The 16,091-nt window shown below is 50.3% G+C and overlaps 2 protein-coding genes across 2 annotated transcripts; both read left to right on the forward strand.

Annotated features, from left to right (window-relative positions):
- The first annotated feature begins 359 nt into the window (after positions 1-359).
- Positions 360-5,255, forward strand: selenos (selenoprotein S). The gene is made up of 6 exons (XM_077520448.1): positions 360-639; positions 2,103-2,237; positions 2,667-2,773; positions 2,844-2,933; positions 3,908-3,980; positions 4,408-5,255. Exons 1-6 carry the CDS (start codon positions 531-533, stop codon positions 4,485-4,487), a joined length of 594 nt encoding a protein of 197 aa, XP_077376574.1. The 5' UTR covers positions 360-530; the 3' UTR covers positions 4,488-5,255.
- Positions 5,256-6,260: 1,005 nt separating this feature from the next.
- chsy1 (chondroitin sulfate synthase 1) lies at positions 6,261-15,952 on the forward strand. Its single transcript, XM_077520449.1, has 4 exons — positions 6,261-6,869; positions 8,783-9,281; positions 13,166-13,573; positions 13,652-15,952. The coding sequence occupies exons 1-4, from the start codon at positions 6,571-6,573 to the stop codon at positions 14,822-14,824; spliced, it is 2,379 nt and encodes a 792-aa protein (XP_077376575.1). The 5' UTR covers positions 6,261-6,570; the 3' UTR covers positions 14,825-15,952.
- The last annotated feature ends 139 nt before the right edge of the window (positions 15,953-16,091 follow it).

The raw sequence follows: 16,091 nt of genomic DNA on the forward strand, positions 1-16,091 counted from the left end.
AGGAAGTAAAAAGAAGATAAGATAAAAGAACAAAGTGTTCAAGCGCCTCACAGTGGCACAAGCACAACATTACACATCACGCCTATGTTGGCAAGTTTAAACCCGTTTTATTCCAATGTTTGCCAATCGGATTTTTCAAAATAGGTCTTATTTGATAGCTGGCGATGTGTAGAGTATGAAACAGGTGAGAAAGTCAACGCCATTTCGGTTTAGTGGAAACGGAAGTCCTTCAAAGTCAACAAGTTTCACCCAAAGTGAGTGAGTGGAGCCTCTGCAATGACAAACACTGCTAGCTACAGGCGAAATCGTGCCATCTACAGGCGAGAGGGCGCAATTGCGGGCTTTTAAGGTGGTACGAAAAGATGATTTGACTGGAGCGCGACCGTGGGGCCAACTTGAGCGTCTTGTGACGTGCGCTCGTTTGGGTTGGTCGAGCTCGGAGCTTCCGCCGAGACGTCTCGCTGAGTCGACAAGGTTATCAACCCTGGTCGTTATTCAAATTCATAGCTCGTGGAATTTGCGGCCACCAAATGGACGACGTGGAGATTACGGATGTGGACGAAAACGGCGAAGTGCTACCGGAAGTGGATGGCAGCGCGCTGAAGCGACAGCAGCGCGACCTGCCCGTCGGCCTCATGGGTAAACAAATAAAGAATAAATCCAACATTTCATTTTGCGCTCTTCCCTCGCGGGCAGCAAACAAAATTCAACATCTCGTTTGACCAATGTTGTTGCTTCTGTACTGTCGTTTTTTGTTTGTTTGTTTTTTTGGGGTGGGGGAGAGCCAAGTGACGACATGCTAACAAGTTAGCTCGGGTAGCTACTAGCTCGCAACCAACAACTGACTCGCTTTAACAAAGAAACAAAAGCATGTAAAGTTTATTTTTATAGCCCTTAATCACACAAGAGTCTCAAATGGTTTCACAGTTGTCAAATGTTAGTGACGACATCGAACCACATAAACTAGCAGCTCACACAAGTGCAACTTTCCAATGTAACAGGCTGCCACGAAGGTTGCAGTCCTCACAGGTGCGCTCAGGTCAGGTGAGTTGAGAGACGAAAAGAAAAGGAAAGGAAAGGAAAGAAAAGAAAAGAATGTTGTTGGCCTACTGGAATATTCCATCACGATCAGGCGTGTGCTGGCCAATGCCAACTTGAATTTCCTGAACGGCCGCTCCATTTATGTGCTACTTACTTTTCCTTCCTTCCTCCATTTGTGACATTTATTGCAGCCATGTAAATCTGAAAGAAATTCACATTGTTGAATGTTGTTGGGCCAAGACCTATGTCGCAATTTGACCAATTTCATATTTCTTCACTAATGGATAAGTTTTGGACAAATGATAGCGAGACGGCAAGTGTTGGAAAATGGTGATCAATTCTGGAACATGGAAGATTTTGGACAGCAAATTGATGAGAATCTGTCATCAACATTTGTTGCATGGAGAGGTTGAACAAATCCAATGATTTAACTTTCAACATTAATGGATTCATCGTTGAACTTGAAATTGTCCAAATCTTTGGAATTTCAGCCTCTCCATTGTTGACTTGGAGTTTTTCTTACACGAAGGACATTTGCAGACATGTTTGAATTTGGAAAACAAAGATCAATCTTTCCTGCCAGTTTTCTGTTGGTTGTTGGGGACCAAACATGTCACGCAATTGATTATTATTATTATTTGTGTTTGGGTGTCAAAGTTGAAATCAAGCTAATAAAGGGATGGAAATTTAAAAGTCATTTGTCTAAAATTGATGAATTGAAACAATAATCAAGTGCTGAATCGAATCATCGTATGCGAACGTTCTGATTTTTCCATCCATCTTGATTGTGGTCTGAAGATGCGCACGATCCAGCAGTCCAATTAGAATTTGCAAAAAGAACAAATTCCAAATGCAGACGAGCGAGCGAGCGAGCGAGCCTGCCCCGCCCCCTCGCGAATGTGCAATCTTCAACGTTTGATCGCCGGATGCTTTTTTTTTTTTTTTTTTTTTGTTTGAGCAACAACAATGTTGATTTGATGCGCTCCATTTTCCGTCTCGGTGGATGCGATGAAAGTGTTGCAACGGATCGTTTCATATTGTTTTGAATTTGCCGCTTTCAGCCGGCGAGCTGTTGTGGACGCACGGCTGCTACCTGCTGCCGGCGCTGCTGCTGCTCGGCGCGCTGCTGCTCTACCTGGCCAACAAGAGGAGCGCCTCCCGTCGCGCCGGCGCCGCTCCGCCCTCCGCCCTGCAAGGTCGCTCGCTCACTCACTGTCGACAATGAGCACAATATGAAAACATTTCTTAATGTTGACGATGGCTGAATATTTTCCATCCATAATGTGGTCGTGTTCACCGCAACGTATTCTGTGTTGTAAGTGTCCAACCAAAGGATGTTAACAGGTTTTGTTCAAATTGTTTTTTTGTTACTTTTAAGTGAATGAAAATAACCTTGACGCCAACATTAGCATGTCCATGACTTTTCCCATTCAGGTTAGCATGAAGCTAGCGGCTGCTTGCAAGACACAACTAGCTTGCTTTTTTTTTGGGAAAGGCGCAAGGTGCAGCCATCTTTGCTGGACTTGTTCTTTGTTTGTTTCAATTTGAGTGGACTGTCAGCCAGCCCGACGCGCGGCTCAAATCTGTCTGCGTCCGAGCTTGTTGTTTTGGTTGGCGCTGTTCAGACGCGGAGGCGGTGGTGAGGAGGCAGGAGGCCATGGAGGCGTCTCGGAGGAGGATGCAGCAGGAGCAGGACGCCAAGGCGGCCGTCTTCAGGGAGAAGCGCAAGCAGGTGAGGCCTCACGCGCACCCGCCGTGACCGCTTCCTCTCGCGACCTTTCACCTGCCGACGTGTGCCTTAGCAAGAGGAGGAGAAGCGGCGGCAGAAGATCCAGGAGTGGGACAGCATGCAGCTGGGCAAGAGTTTCAAAGGAGCGTCCAGACGCTTGCAGGTGAGCTGGAAAAGCAAAACATTGGCCGTGACAAAAAATGTCACCTGACCTGACGTAGGTTCATTTGGCTGCACAGCCCGCCCGGGTGCCACCTTGCCCGAGGTGGGGGCAGGCCGGTCGCTTGAGTTGCGCTGACGGATGCCAACCTTATCAGAATGCCACCTGTAGGTCAAAGGTCGTCAGACTCCACAGAAACTCCAATTGAAAAACAACACAAATCTTCATTGAGTCATTTCCAGCAGTGAAAAGTTCACATTTTGTCGAAAATTCATGTGTTCATGTACAATTAATACCTTTAAAAAATAGTTGTTCTACTTGCTGTCGACTGGTGATGACATCATCACCTGTGCTGAGGAAGTTGCTCACAACCAATTGTGGCTCAGTTTACTGACTAAACCCAGAAAACAGGTGAGCCGTGATTGGCCGTTACCTACTTCCTCAGCACAGGTGATGACGTCATCAGTCAACAGCAAGTGGAAAAATGACTTTTGATTGTACAAGAAAAAGGATGCTTATCAAATTCATGCTGGAGCAAATATCAACTTTTCAACTGCTGCAAATTGTTGAAATCATTCAAACAAAATCAATTGGAGAAGCAAAATTGAAGGTCCCAATTTGGAATTGTACATTTGCAATCGGCACATTGTTTCACGCCGATGACGACAATGGCAAAGATTCATTGGAGTTGCCGGCTCAACTTTTGGCCGTCACCATTTTTGCCGGCAAAATTCAAGCATGTCGTCGTACAAAAAGCAGACACGCCTTTGCATTTCAAATATGGGGCTTTGCAAAAGTATTAGCACCCCCACATTTTCAGAGATGTCAAATTGCATTTTTTGGTTTTGTTTTTTTGTCAAGTGGAACCAAATTTTCACCTTTTTTTTTTTTTTTGGACTTCCCCGATGATGCATCAATATCTTTCGATTCTATATGTGAGTGACGTGTGTTGTTTTTGTTTGGAATTGAATTTTCAGGACAGCGAGGACGGCGCCTCATCCAGCACTTTGCTGAAAGCCAAAAGCGACAAGAAGCCGCTGCGCACTTCTGGTAACTTGCCGTCACCAAGTTTTCCACACGCGTGCGTGAAATTGCACCCAAAAAAACAAAACAAAAAACGTGTTCAAGGTACTAGAGAGGATCATGTGACCAACAGGCGTTTTGTCAGTAGTGTGCATGCGTCAGCGCTCTTCTTCCTGCTTTTTTCTGGAAACTTGCGCCGGCGTCTCGACGATTCGTTTCCAAGCTGAGGTCTGATTGGCGCCGGACTCACGACACAACTGGACACGTTGAACAAGCGTCATAAAGTATCGTTTGTACTTGCTAACAAGTAAAGTGAAGCGACGCGTCGGACGGAAAGTCAGCCAGCAAAGCATCCGTCCGTCTTCAGACCCGTCGGCCACTTGAGCGCGCGTCGTCCGTGAAAAGCAAGACAAAATGTCGGACGCGTGACGGTCAACAATTTGTTGTCTTTCAGAATACAATCCCCTGAGCGGCGAGGGCGGCGGCTCGTGCTCGTGGCGCCCAGCGAGGCGGGGCCCGTCTTCGGGCGGATGAGGTTAAAGGTCACGCTGGACAGCTGCCGCGCACGCGCACACGCACGCGCTGACTGACTGACTTGCAGCTTGCAGCTAAGCTCCCCGGAACGCAACGGAACAGAAACGGAACGCGACGTACGCTCCAGTCCACCTTTGGACTCGCCTCTTCTTCTTTTTCTTTTTGTGGGCGTGTCCTTTCAGCACATTAGTTTGGATCAAATCAATTGACAGTTTTCAAGAGGGCAAGTGTGCTTGCTTGACTTGAAAAAATTGCAAATGCTATCAAGCGGCGGGGTGGACTGTCGCGTAGCGTCACGTTAGCGTTAGCACGTAGCGTCCGGGCGCCGCTGCCAGCTGAGGATGACGCCGCACTCGGAAATGGTCGCCGGCCAGCGGGTGAGGCTGATGGACGTCAGCGTCTGCCGTCTTTACATTGGCACCTTTTGCTTTTCTTTGCCTTTCTTGACATTGTTTGATCAAAAGAGAATTTTCAAAACGTCTGGTGAAAATATTGTTGCAGGGCGCTATCGCCGCAGCTCTGCTTACCTTTTGACTTTACACGATCCGCGTCAATTTCTTCTGCTCTGGAGCTCGCCATTGGTGGAGGGCTGGGTTATGGAAATGAGCCAGTTGTGACATCACAGCGGGCTGGAAATTGACAAGGGCCCATTTTTGAAGGAATGCTGTCAGTCCATACGTTTTGTTTAACATTTGAATCCAAAGCAAAAACTTTTTTCTCTTCTGTTGTCCATATTTTGAAGCAATAAATGAAACCTTGCCAACTTTGGACTCGTGACTCTTTCTTCCACAAAAACGGACTTGAAAAGTGCACGATAGATAAATAAATATTGACTGATTGCCTTCATTTAGGGCCGGGCCTGGTTACCATGGAGACGACTGGCGTTAAACACAGCGATTGGACTTTGCCTTTAGTCAAGTTCTAATTGATTTCACTTGCAAAAGTTGCCAAGTTGTGCATTCAAAAATGTGATTTTTGCAAAGGCAGAAGATGTTTCTGAAAGGATAATGGAGTCGTTTTTGAAAGCCCTCAAAAAGTTGAACTAGTGTCCCCACTTGAATGTCTTGAGTCTTCTTTCATTTGGACCGCTATCGTAAGACAGACTTTTAAATCATGAATGGCAAAACTACGAGAATTGTCACTTAAGTGTGCTTTTTATTTCTTTATTTTTCTTTCTCTATGTGACCTGAACACCGCCTGATCGGAGGAGGCGCGCGCCACTGATCTGTATATAATACTGGATAGCCGAAAGGCCAAGACTTTTGAAGCCACGAGGCCGCCATATTGCTCCTCCCAAGAAACGTTTCTCGCCATCCCATCCGTTACATTTACACTGTAAATTTCGGTCCTGTAAATTTTACAGTATCGGAATTGGAGAACGTTTGAGACTGGACTTAGTAGAAACAGGATGTTTTAAATTTCTTAAACAAGATCAAGAGGACTGAAATACAATTTACAACTTGCCTTAAATACATGTATAAATGATATGCGTAATGATGCTTAGTACAGGAGGAAACTTGTAGTTTTTTTTTTCTTTTTTTATTAAAGAATTGTAACTGTAATTCAACAAAAGATGCCTCTGCCAAATCTAATACTGTATTGTGGTCTCAGGAACTTGGCGAGGTCTTCAAAGCAGCACATTGGCTACCGTCCACTTGTTAATTTATTGACTTTTATTTGTACAAAAGTCGTGACCAGTGCCCCGCCACAAACCTCCCCCGGCCCGACAAGCGACTATGAGCTAGCTGACTGCTGGCGAGATGGGAGTAGCAAGATGGCCGCCCTGTCGCTTCATGGAGGGGGCCTGCATCAAGTCATATATTGAGATCAGCGCTCGTCGCACAGTCAACATGGCGAAATAACGGAGCCGCCGCGTTTTTCTTCCGGCCAAGCGGCGACAGACGGAAAGGGCGCCTGACGGTCGCTTCCGAGGCTTGCCCGGGGATGCTCCGTGGGCACAAGAAGAGGAGGAGGAAGAAGAAGAGCCACGAGCGAGACGCGGAAGGCGCCGGCAGCTTTTGTGCTCGCACTTGATTTTGATTTTCATTTTCATTTTCATGCTCCTCCTTGTCGGGAGGGAGGGATGGCGGTGTCGGCTCGGAGCCGGAGAGCTTGGTTCAGCGTCCTGGTGGGTCTGGTGCTCGGCTTCACGCTGGCCTCCAGACTTATCCTGCCCAAGGCCGCCGAGCTGGCCAAAGGCACGCCGGCCGGCTGCGGCCTCAAGGAGCGACTCGGCGGCGGCGGCGGCGGCTTGTGGCCGCCTCGCGACGGCGGCTCGCCGGCCACGGAGACTCCGGCCGCCGGGGGGGCTTCTAACTTCCTGTTCGTGGGCGTCATGACGGCACAGAAGTACCTCAACACCCGCGCCGTGGCCGCCCACAGGTACGAAACCGTAACACAACTTTTCTGGATCTCCACTGAATTTTCTATTTTTGTTTTTTGTTTTAGAAACATAATGGCCAGGGAAACTACGCTCGTCTTTTGGCTACTTCTGGCTTTTTTGAAACTCGTGAATTTCTATGTGTTTTATGAAAAAGCCTGACACATGAAATGTATCAAAGAAAATTCCGAGTATTTGTTGGTCTTTTTGAACAAACAAACCATTTTCTTGAAACTCAATTTCCACTTTTGATTTGTGTGATATTTGACATCCGTTCACAATGCTTTAACCCTATAATGACAAACACATATTAAATACAAGACATTTTGACATTTTTTTTTTCCCCCATTCAAACCCTGACGTATATAATCTGACACATGCATTGCACGGATAATCCAGAGAGGGCAGTATCACCCAGCTGATGGCTTTTCCAGCGACCTTGCATGATCGAAAGGAGGGACCCCTATACTTAATTAATAGTGGGAAATATTCTTTCTGATTTTTAGAAATACTAATATGTTTGATATGTCTGTTTATTATGTTTTGACAGTTGTAAATGTATGAATATAAATTGCACTGTCTCTTTTTTTAAATAATTCAAATCAATCGATGAATCTGATTAAAAAAAAAAAAAAATGTCTTCGTTTGCATGCCCCCCCTCCCCAAAAAAAAAAAAAAAAAAAGTAGGACAAGACCACATCGACGTGAAGTGTTGATTTTTTTTTTCTTTTAAGAGACGTGAAGTGTTTAAACTGCACAAACATCAACGGCGTCCTCTGAAAATGTTGAGAAATGTTGCCGTTTGTTTCCAAAGTCAAAGCAGATGTTTGCTCATCTGTCGGCTTTCCAGGGAGGCGTCTGAAATCGGAGCGCATTTACGGTGGAGAAGCTCAAGTTTGAGCATTCGTTGGCGATTGGTTCAACTTGAATCCCGAGAAAAGACTTTGTTTTCCAATAGCCAATCAAATGCCGGCGCTTCTTTCTGACCCCCGCGAGCTGCGTCCGTGATATTAGTTGATGCAAAATTGGCCACAGAAGGGAAAACGTGTGCGTTCATTCCTTTGTTTTTGGCCTCATCTCAAGTGTGACTTGACTTGGATTATTTGATCCAAGGAGGGCGGCGGCTTGTCAAGCAGCCCAAAGTCCACTTTTGTCCGCCTTCACGTCAACGTGGGCAAATTTGGCTGGAAATTGGCCGCCAACAACTGCGCGGTAGTTCTTTACGCTTTTTGTATTTTCGACATCATTTGTGTCGCACTTCATCAGTGAATTGACAAATGATTGATCATCAAATTCTTCCTGATGTGATTGTTACGTTCCTGCTGGAAAAGAACATTTGCGCAGGTCTTCAGATGACAAAGGCAGGAGGCGAATCCTTGTCAAATGCTTGAGAAAAACCTCCAGCCGCTATTCCGGAGCTCGACGAGTTTTCCCAGTGGAATTTAGTCGAGTTCTTTGTGTGTAATCCCGCTCAGGAACAAAACAAAGAAAAGTCTGTCGGCCTCGGTGGAAGTTTGCGTAAGCATTTGAAGAAAAGGGATTGCGCAAACGGCGAACAACAGTTTGCACGTGACAGTCGAACAAAAGTAGAAGCCAACAAAACCTTGACGGAGAACAACAAGCAACCCGCAAAAGGGTGAGAAAACAAAATGCAGCCACAACAAATAATCACTATTAAATAGCAGCCGAGGGGAAACCGCTGCGTCCGAAATGGCGGAGGAGGAGACAAACTGGCGGTCGCGGTTGTAAAGTGTTGTAAAGTGGAAACGCCTTTTAGGTGCTTAACTCGACGACTCCCGCCAAAGAATTCTGAAACGTCGTCGTGGTCGTCATCTCAGCGAGCGCAGCAAAGTTTCCATTTTTTCGTTTTGTTGCTTGGAGCCGCCTTGTGACGTTTGCTTTTCGCCTCCGTCAGGACGTGGGCGGCGAGCATCCCGGGCCGGGTGGAGTTCTTCTCCAGCGAGGGCTCGGACGCGGCGGCGGCGCCCGTCCCCCTGGTGGCGCTGCGCGGCGTGGACGACTCGTACCCGCCGCAGAAGAAGTCGTTCATGATGCTCAAGTACATGCACGACCGCTACCTGGAGCGCTACGAGTGGTTCATGCGCGCCGACGACGACGTCTACGTCAAGGGCGAGCGCCTGGAGGGCTTCCTGCGGGCGCTCAACAGCAGCGCGCCCGTCTTCCTGGGCCAGACGGGCATGGGCGCCCGCGACGAGCTGGGCAAGCTGGCGCTGGAGCCCGGCCAGAACTTCTGCATGGGCGGGCCCGGCGTGGTCATGAGCCGCGAGGTCCTGCGCCGCGTGGCGCCGCACATCGGACGCTGCCTGCGCCGCATGCACACCGCGCACGAGGACGTGGAGGTCGGACGCTGCGTCCGACGCTTCGCCGGCGTGCAGTGCGTCTGGTCCTACGAGGTACGTCCGAAAAGATTCTGCTCACGTCAGCCGGACTTCTTTGTCTCATGCGTCAACTCCATTGTGATTTTGGATTTGGGATTTTTGTTGTTGTGTGATCTGAAATGGGAAACGGCGCCGAAAGAAAGTCGTGAACGCTCGTTGAGGCGGAAGCAAAAGCTGCGCACTGGCCAGCGTTTTTGGACGGCAACAAACGATTTGAGGTCAACAGAATTTTCGCCGCATTGCCCCTCCCAACATGGCCGCCGATTAGGCGCCCAAACCCGGCAAACTGGCGCCGTTGATGGGCGGAGCTAAAGGTTCAGAAGCACTTGGGGAGAAGGAAGAAAGCAACAAAATAAAGCACCTCCTCGCTTAGTCGTTTTCCTCCGATTTTGATCGGCGGCGTAACTTGAGAGCGGAGGTGGGTGGCTCTCGTTTTTGGGTTGTTGGCTTTTCGGCGGCAGCGTCCGCACGCACACGCGCTCCCGCTTTGGGCCAAGATGGCCGCTCGCTTGTCAGCTTCTTGACGTCCCGAAAAGAGACCAATCGAGAAGCCGGCGTGTTGCGGGTCGCCTCCAATCGATACCTTTCCATTTCAGCTGGTCGGAATTGACATGACGTCCGAGCCGCTCCGCTCGCGTTATTGGTTGCAAATTCCAATTCCAGCTGTGGCCAAGGAGGGCGCCGTTGTCCACGCCCAGTGTGGGAGGGGCTTAGCAGGCAGATGGCCGTCACGGGATCCTTGTTTGAAAACCACAAATGTTGACATCTCTGATTGTGCAACCACCACAGCCGAAAAATCGACCAATCGCGTTTGAGAAGGCATTGCCGGAGGGGCCGTCACGTTTGCTCGTCGGCGAGGGGGGGGCACACGACCACCGCGTTTGATTTTGACACCTTCAAGTCGTTCCATTGGACGACCGATGACATCATCCACAGGCCTCGGATATCTTGCTCAAGGGTCCCAAATTGGCCACGCGATGGAACCCGCGACGTCCGGGTCGCAAGTCACGCATCCCCCGACTGAGCCACGCCGGCCCCGCCCCCTTTGCGGCGCAAACCCGCTGGGACGCTTTGGGAACATTCCTGAGCGCTCGCAACGGGGTCAAGCGTCGACCTTCCCGACCCGCATCCCAGCTAGCGAGCATCCAATTAGCGCGGATTAGCCGCTAAGCGTCTTAGTGGCAGCGGGCCGGCCGGGTCGGGGTCGGCGCCGCCGCGCCGTGTGCCGTCCTCAAAGTGTCCCGGCCGCTTCCCGACAACACTTCCTCCGTTTTCCCTCCGGCGCCATCTCCAGGCAGAGCAGCGGAACGGCTCCGCTGGCAGCAAGTCGAGCCGCTCCGCTCGGCCAATCACAATTGGCCGATTTTCATTCGGGAGTCGCTGGCTGCTGTCGCCACATTCAAAATGGCCGGGCCGGGTCACGGCTGTTAACCGAAAGTTACCAATAACGTCGGCGAGTTTGCGTCACGTCAACATACGAGCGCGTTTGCCGCATGAGCGTTGCCCCGACATGCGAGCGCATTCGTCGCACGAGCCTCCCCCAACATACGAGCGCGTTTGTCACTCTTGTTTTTGTAAGCGTAACTTTTGACGGCTGATGTTTTCGTTTTCGTTTTAGTTTTGGGTGCGGTTGAGGAAGCGTTTGCAAATGCGACTGTTGTCGTCGTCAGGCTCGACTCTTCCATCGTGTGTCAAATCCGCTCCACAACCCGCAAACGGATTTTTTGTGGTCGCGGGGAAGACCACGATCCATTTTGGTCTCGCCCTCCATCGGGACGCTTGAGGTTGAGATGAGGCGTCGTTTTGGTGGGCGGGTGACGCGAGCTTTCCGGCAGCTTCCCAAAGCCAAACGCCGCCTCAGGCGGCTAAAACGACCTCCAGCAGGGAAAAAAAAAAAAAGACGTCAGTTGGCGGCGTTTGGACTTGGACGTGATTCTGGACACGCCCGAGTTTGCTTGGGACGGCGACAACATGACACGTGCACTTTTTTTTTTTTTTTTATTTTGTTTACAGCTGCCACGATGGCTCGTTTGCTCGTTGGTGATAAACGAGTCTCGTCCCGGCAGCAAGTTTTGCGTTGACAGAATGTTGGGACGTCACATCTGCGTCCACATCTGGCGTGTCGCCGTCGCGCTTGCGTCCGCATCGAGCCCTTTTCGCACTGCGCTGGCCGGCGCGCCCGTATTTGGAGGCGCTGACGAGGAAGTAAAGACGAGCGAGCAAATTGGAGATGTCAAACCGCTTTTATTTTGAAGGCTTCCTTCCTGTTTGTTGATTTTGAAGCCCGTTTGCGGACTCGCCGTATCAGCAAGATCAAATCTGCTTGACGCAAAACAAAACGTTTGCCCCAACGCACACAACGATGATCCAAAAACCTGCAACCTGTTGAGCAGGATTTTCCGCTTGTTCTCATTTTTGAGTTTGAGAAAATTCCTCGTGTTGTCTCGATTTGGAACAAGTCGAGCTTTCAATCACTCGCTGTCACTGCTAAAATGTCCTTTCTGAGCAGGCTGCAACATGATTGGCTGCTTGTGGACTTGCCTGAAGGATTTTCTGGATTGAGCAAGATGACAAACTGCAAACACACACGGCGGATCTCTCAAATTGATGTGCATTCTCCTCCTCCAAAAAAAAAAAGTGCCAGTGCTTACTAGTCAGCCCCAAGGACAACATGAGTAGCCTGAGGCTCCATTCTAAAAATAGCGCAGTGCTGATGGGACACTGTGACTTACTAAGATTGAATGAATTATCAGAAGATCCGTTTTGTTTAGACTAACATGTTTCTTTGGTACAAATATTTTTTGTATTTTTTGAATGAACTTGTAGTGAGTTCAGTGGTGATGTCATCGTTTTTTGTTGGGTCAAATATTTGCTAGCTGTCATTTTCATATTTTTGTTTGGGAGGTTTTTTGTCCGTTTTTTTGTCCGTTTTTTTTGTCCGGTTTTTGTCAGAATTTCCGAATGGAATCCAAGATGGCCGTCATGTGATGCGGTCAAGATGTGCGCACCCGAAGGATAAAAAAGGTGTGAGGAGGTGCCGGAAGATCATTTGGACCACAAATGGACGTTGATGATGGATGCGGTTCTTTGTATTTCTTTCTTTCTTTCTTTTTTTCTTGGCGAGTGTCGATTGTGGGCGTGTGCGTGACAGTCAGTCAATGAATCACGCGGCGAGTGCCGGCAGGCCTGATGACGATGACGATGATGATGTCAACATTCCCGTAAACAACTCGATCATCATCACCAGCAGACGATTCTGAATTGTTTCCCCCCAGGCCAGCAAAGTAAGAAGCGATGAATCGGCCGATGAATTTCAAAAGAAACGATGACAAGATTTCATATTTGTATGATTTTGGGTCTGCTCGGCATCTTTTTTTTTCTTTTTGTCTTGAAGACACGATGAGCATTTTGCCGGTTTAACCTGCTTTGAAAAAGTCACGCTTTCAAAAAACAAGTCAAAATCTTCCTTCCTTCCAGTCAGCAGCTGTTTTTTTTGTTTTGTTTTTTTTCTTGTTGTGCTTCATTCTTGCTTGCACGTTGTTTGATGACACGTTTGATGCAAACGTTTTCCCTCGTCCAATTTTGGAGTTTCAACATCCCCGTGGAAAAAGTCACAACTCAAGCAAGCATCAACATTTGGCACGCTCGCTGCGTGTTGATTGGACGGTTCGGTTGCTGGCCTAATCGACGGTTGCTATGGTTTCGATGATCAATGACGTGATGAGCACGTTTGTCCTCGTCTGCTTGCCGGCGTTTGACTTCCTTCTATTCAATCGGAATCGGCTAGAAATGTGCGTGTCAAAGCAAAATGAGGTTCTGTTTTTTTGCGGTCTCCATGATGCGGATTTTAGCTGTTTTTTATTGCCATTTTGCCCGCTGGCGCCGCTTTCTTTGCGCAGATGCAGCAGCTGTTCTACGAGAACTACGAGCCCGACAAGAAAGGTTTCATCCGCGAGCTGCGCAGCAGCAAGATCCACCGGGCCATCACGCTGCACCCCAACAAGAAGCCGTCCTACCAGTACCGCCTGCACGCCTACCTGCTGGGCCGGCGCGCCGCCGCGCTGCGCCACCGCGCCGTGCGCCTCCACCGCGAGCTGCTGCGAACGGGCGGCCCCGAGCCGGCCGGCGAGGACCGGCGGCTGGGGGCGCCGCCCTCCTTCATGAGGTTCCGCCCCCGCCGCCGCCGCGACGTCCTGGAGTGGGACTTCCTGAGCGCCCGCCACCTCTTCTCCGCCTGGGACGGCGCGCCGCCGCGCCGCGCCACCGACGCCGCGCAGCGCCGGGCCCTGGACGACATCGTCATGCAGGTAGCCCAAATTTGGGGAAAACCCCAAAATGGAAGCTTGCGTTCCGCCTTGACTGGCGCGCTGTGGCCGTTCCCGCAGGTGATGGAGATGATCAACGGCAACGCCAAGACGCGCGGCCGCGCCATCGACTTCAAGGAGATCCAGTACGGCTACCGGCGCGTCAACCCGCTGTACGGCGCCGAGTACGTGCTGGACCTGCTGCTGCTCTACAAGAAGCACAAAGGCAAGAGCGTGCCGGTGCCGGTGCGCCGCCACGCCTACCTGCAGCAGACCTTCTCGCGCGTGGGCTTCCGCGAGGAGCGGCCCGACGAGGACGCCGCCGCGCTGGCGGCGCGGCTGGACCGCCGCTCCGACTCGCTCTCCTTCCTGTCGCTGGACTCGCTGAAGATGCTGGTGCCCTTCAAGCTGGCGCCGGCGCCGGCGGCGGCGGCGACGGCGGCGGCCGGCGAGGAGAAGATCAACATCCTGGTGCCGCTGTGGGGCCGCTACGACGTGTTTGCGCGCTTCATGGCCAACGTGGAGCGCGTGTGTCTGATCCCCAAGCAGAACGTGAAGATCCTGGTGCTGCTCTTCAGCGCCGACAACAGCACCGAGCGCGTGCGGCAGGTGGAGCTGATGCGCCGCTACCACGTCAAGTACCCGCGCGCCGAGCTGGAGACGGCGGCGGTGGGCGGGCCCTTCTCGCGGGCGCTGGCGCTGGAGGCGGGCTCGGCGCGCTTCGCCGACCGCTCGCTGCTCTTCTACTGCGACGTGGACCTGCTCTTCACCGCCGACTTCCTGCAGCGCTGCCGGGCCAACGCCGGCGCCGGGCGCTCCGCCTACTTCCCCGTGGTCTTCAGCCAGTACGACCCGCGGGTGGTGTACGGCGCCGGTTCCGCCGCCGCCGCCAACCACTTGGCCTTGACGGCCAAGACGGGCCTGTGGAGGAACTTCGGCTTTGGCGTGGTGTGCGCCCACAAGGGGGACCTGGCGCGCGCCGGCGGCTTGGACACGTCCATCCGGGGGTGGGGCCTGGAGGACGTGGACCTGTTTGACAAGTTCCTGCGCTCGGGGGCGGCGGCGCCCTTCCGCAGCTGCGACCCGGGCGTGGTGCACGTGCACCACCCGGTCACCTGCGACCCCCAGCTGGAGCCCAAACAGTACAAAATGTGCTTGGGCTCCCGGGCGTCCTCGCGCGGGTCCGTCCGCCAGCTGGCCCGGATCTGGCTGGACGCCGGCGCCAACGCCAACGCCTCGCTCGGGACGGCCTGACGGACGCGCCTCATTTATTGCTTTCGGCCACGGCGCGATGTGGACGCGCTTTTCCGGCTGCGTTTTCAGTCGACTTGCTGCTGCCTCAACCAAAATTCCGGTTTGCATTTTTTTTTTTTTTTTTTTTCATAGCTCAAAGATGACAAACGATCACGGGCCACATATAAATATTTCAATAGTTTTTTGGAGGCCAGAGGCAATATTCTGAGAAAAAAACAAAAAAAACTCATAATCTGAAGCGAAATCGACGTCGCGTCAAACTGGTTTCATCGTTTGAGGATCCGTTGGCGGTTCATGAGAAACTGTTTGTCAAATGGAGACGGCTCGCAAATCTGCCACTTTTTATACGCTCAAAGATTTGTGAGTTTAGAACGTTGCAAATGGCACATTTGAAGTTTTTCCTCAGAATATTGAATAAAAAAATATATTTAGACGTGTCCCGAATACGCCGTCGTAACAAACACTCCAACAGCAAATAGACAGCCACGCGGATGACGTCACTCACTAGGCCACACCCCTTTCACGTTGTCCATTTCTTGCTTTTATGCAACTAGCCAATGTTTTAATCATCCAATCATATGATTTCTTTATTTTAATTTGGTGAATGATTTCCCGATTTTAAACGGACAGCAACATCAACTGATGATGATGATTCCGTTCCTGCTCTGACGCGTCCAAAAAAATGCTGACTCGCGTTTTCCAAAGTCAAGTTGAATGTCTCATCTCATCGTCTCCACATTCACATGGCGCCACTTGGGAGAGGAGGACGTTCGAGAGACAATTTCACGTTCAAAGTTTAAGCGCCTGCTGGACTCGCTCAGCTGATGATTGATTGCTGAATTTTCTTGACTCGACTCGACTCGACGATTGTCACAATTCAAACGATTTGCTGTCACCAAAGAGCCGCCGGCAACACGCTTGCCTCAGTCCTGACACTCACCAAACTGGGGTTCTTTATTTGTTCCTGTTTTGGGTTCCACGCGCGACAAAAAAAAAAAAAAAAAAAAAAGACAGAACATCATCATTATTATTATTATTATTATCATCTTTTGTAAATTTGACTCCATTAACTCTGTCTAAGTGGGAAGGTTTTTCTATTTAAAAAATAAATAAAATGGAGGAAATGTTGACTATTTGCTTTGTCATCCATCAATTGAGATCCGGACGCTGACGTCACGCGTCCCAAAAAGGTCATTAGCGCCAGCAGGATTAAAAAACAAACAAAGTGCGTCTGTTACTTTTGAGTATCTTTTACAAAGACAGCTGC

Source organism: Festucalex cinctus, chromosome 4 (assembly GCF_051991245.1).
Source record: "Festucalex cinctus isolate MCC-2025b chromosome 4, RoL_Fcin_1.0, whole genome shotgun sequence".
Lineage (NCBI taxonomy): Eukaryota > Metazoa > Chordata > Actinopteri > Syngnathiformes > Syngnathidae > Festucalex > Festucalex cinctus.

What these genes read in the sequence shown, in the direction of transcription:
- chsy1 (XM_077520449.1), top strand. Translation starts at nt 6,571, where the DNA reads ATGGCGGTGTCGGCTCGGAGCCGGAGAGCTTGGTTCAGCGTCCTGGTG. An exon ending in AGTGCGTCTGGTCCTACGAG is followed by an intron (nt 9,282 to 13,165) that starts GTACGTCCGAAA and finishes TTCTTTGCGCAG; the next exon opens with ATGCAGCAGCTGTTCTACGA. An exon ending in TGGACGACATCGTCATGCAG is followed by an intron (nt 13,574 to 13,651) that starts GTAGCCCAAATT and finishes CCGTTCCCGCAG; the next exon opens with GTGATGGAGATGATCAACGG.
- selenos (XM_077520448.1), top strand. Translation starts at nt 531, where the DNA reads ATGGACGACGTGGAGATTACGGATGTGGACGAAAACGGCGAAGTGCTA. An exon ending in CCTGCCCGTCGGCCTCATGG is followed by an intron (nt 640 to 2,102) that starts GTAAACAAATAA and finishes TGCCGCTTTCAG; the next exon opens with CCGGCGAGCTGTTGTGGACG. An exon ending in GAAGCCGCTGCGCACTTCTG is followed by an intron (nt 3,981 to 4,407) that starts GTAACTTGCCGT and finishes GTTGTCTTTCAG; the next exon opens with AATACAATCCCCTGAGCGGC.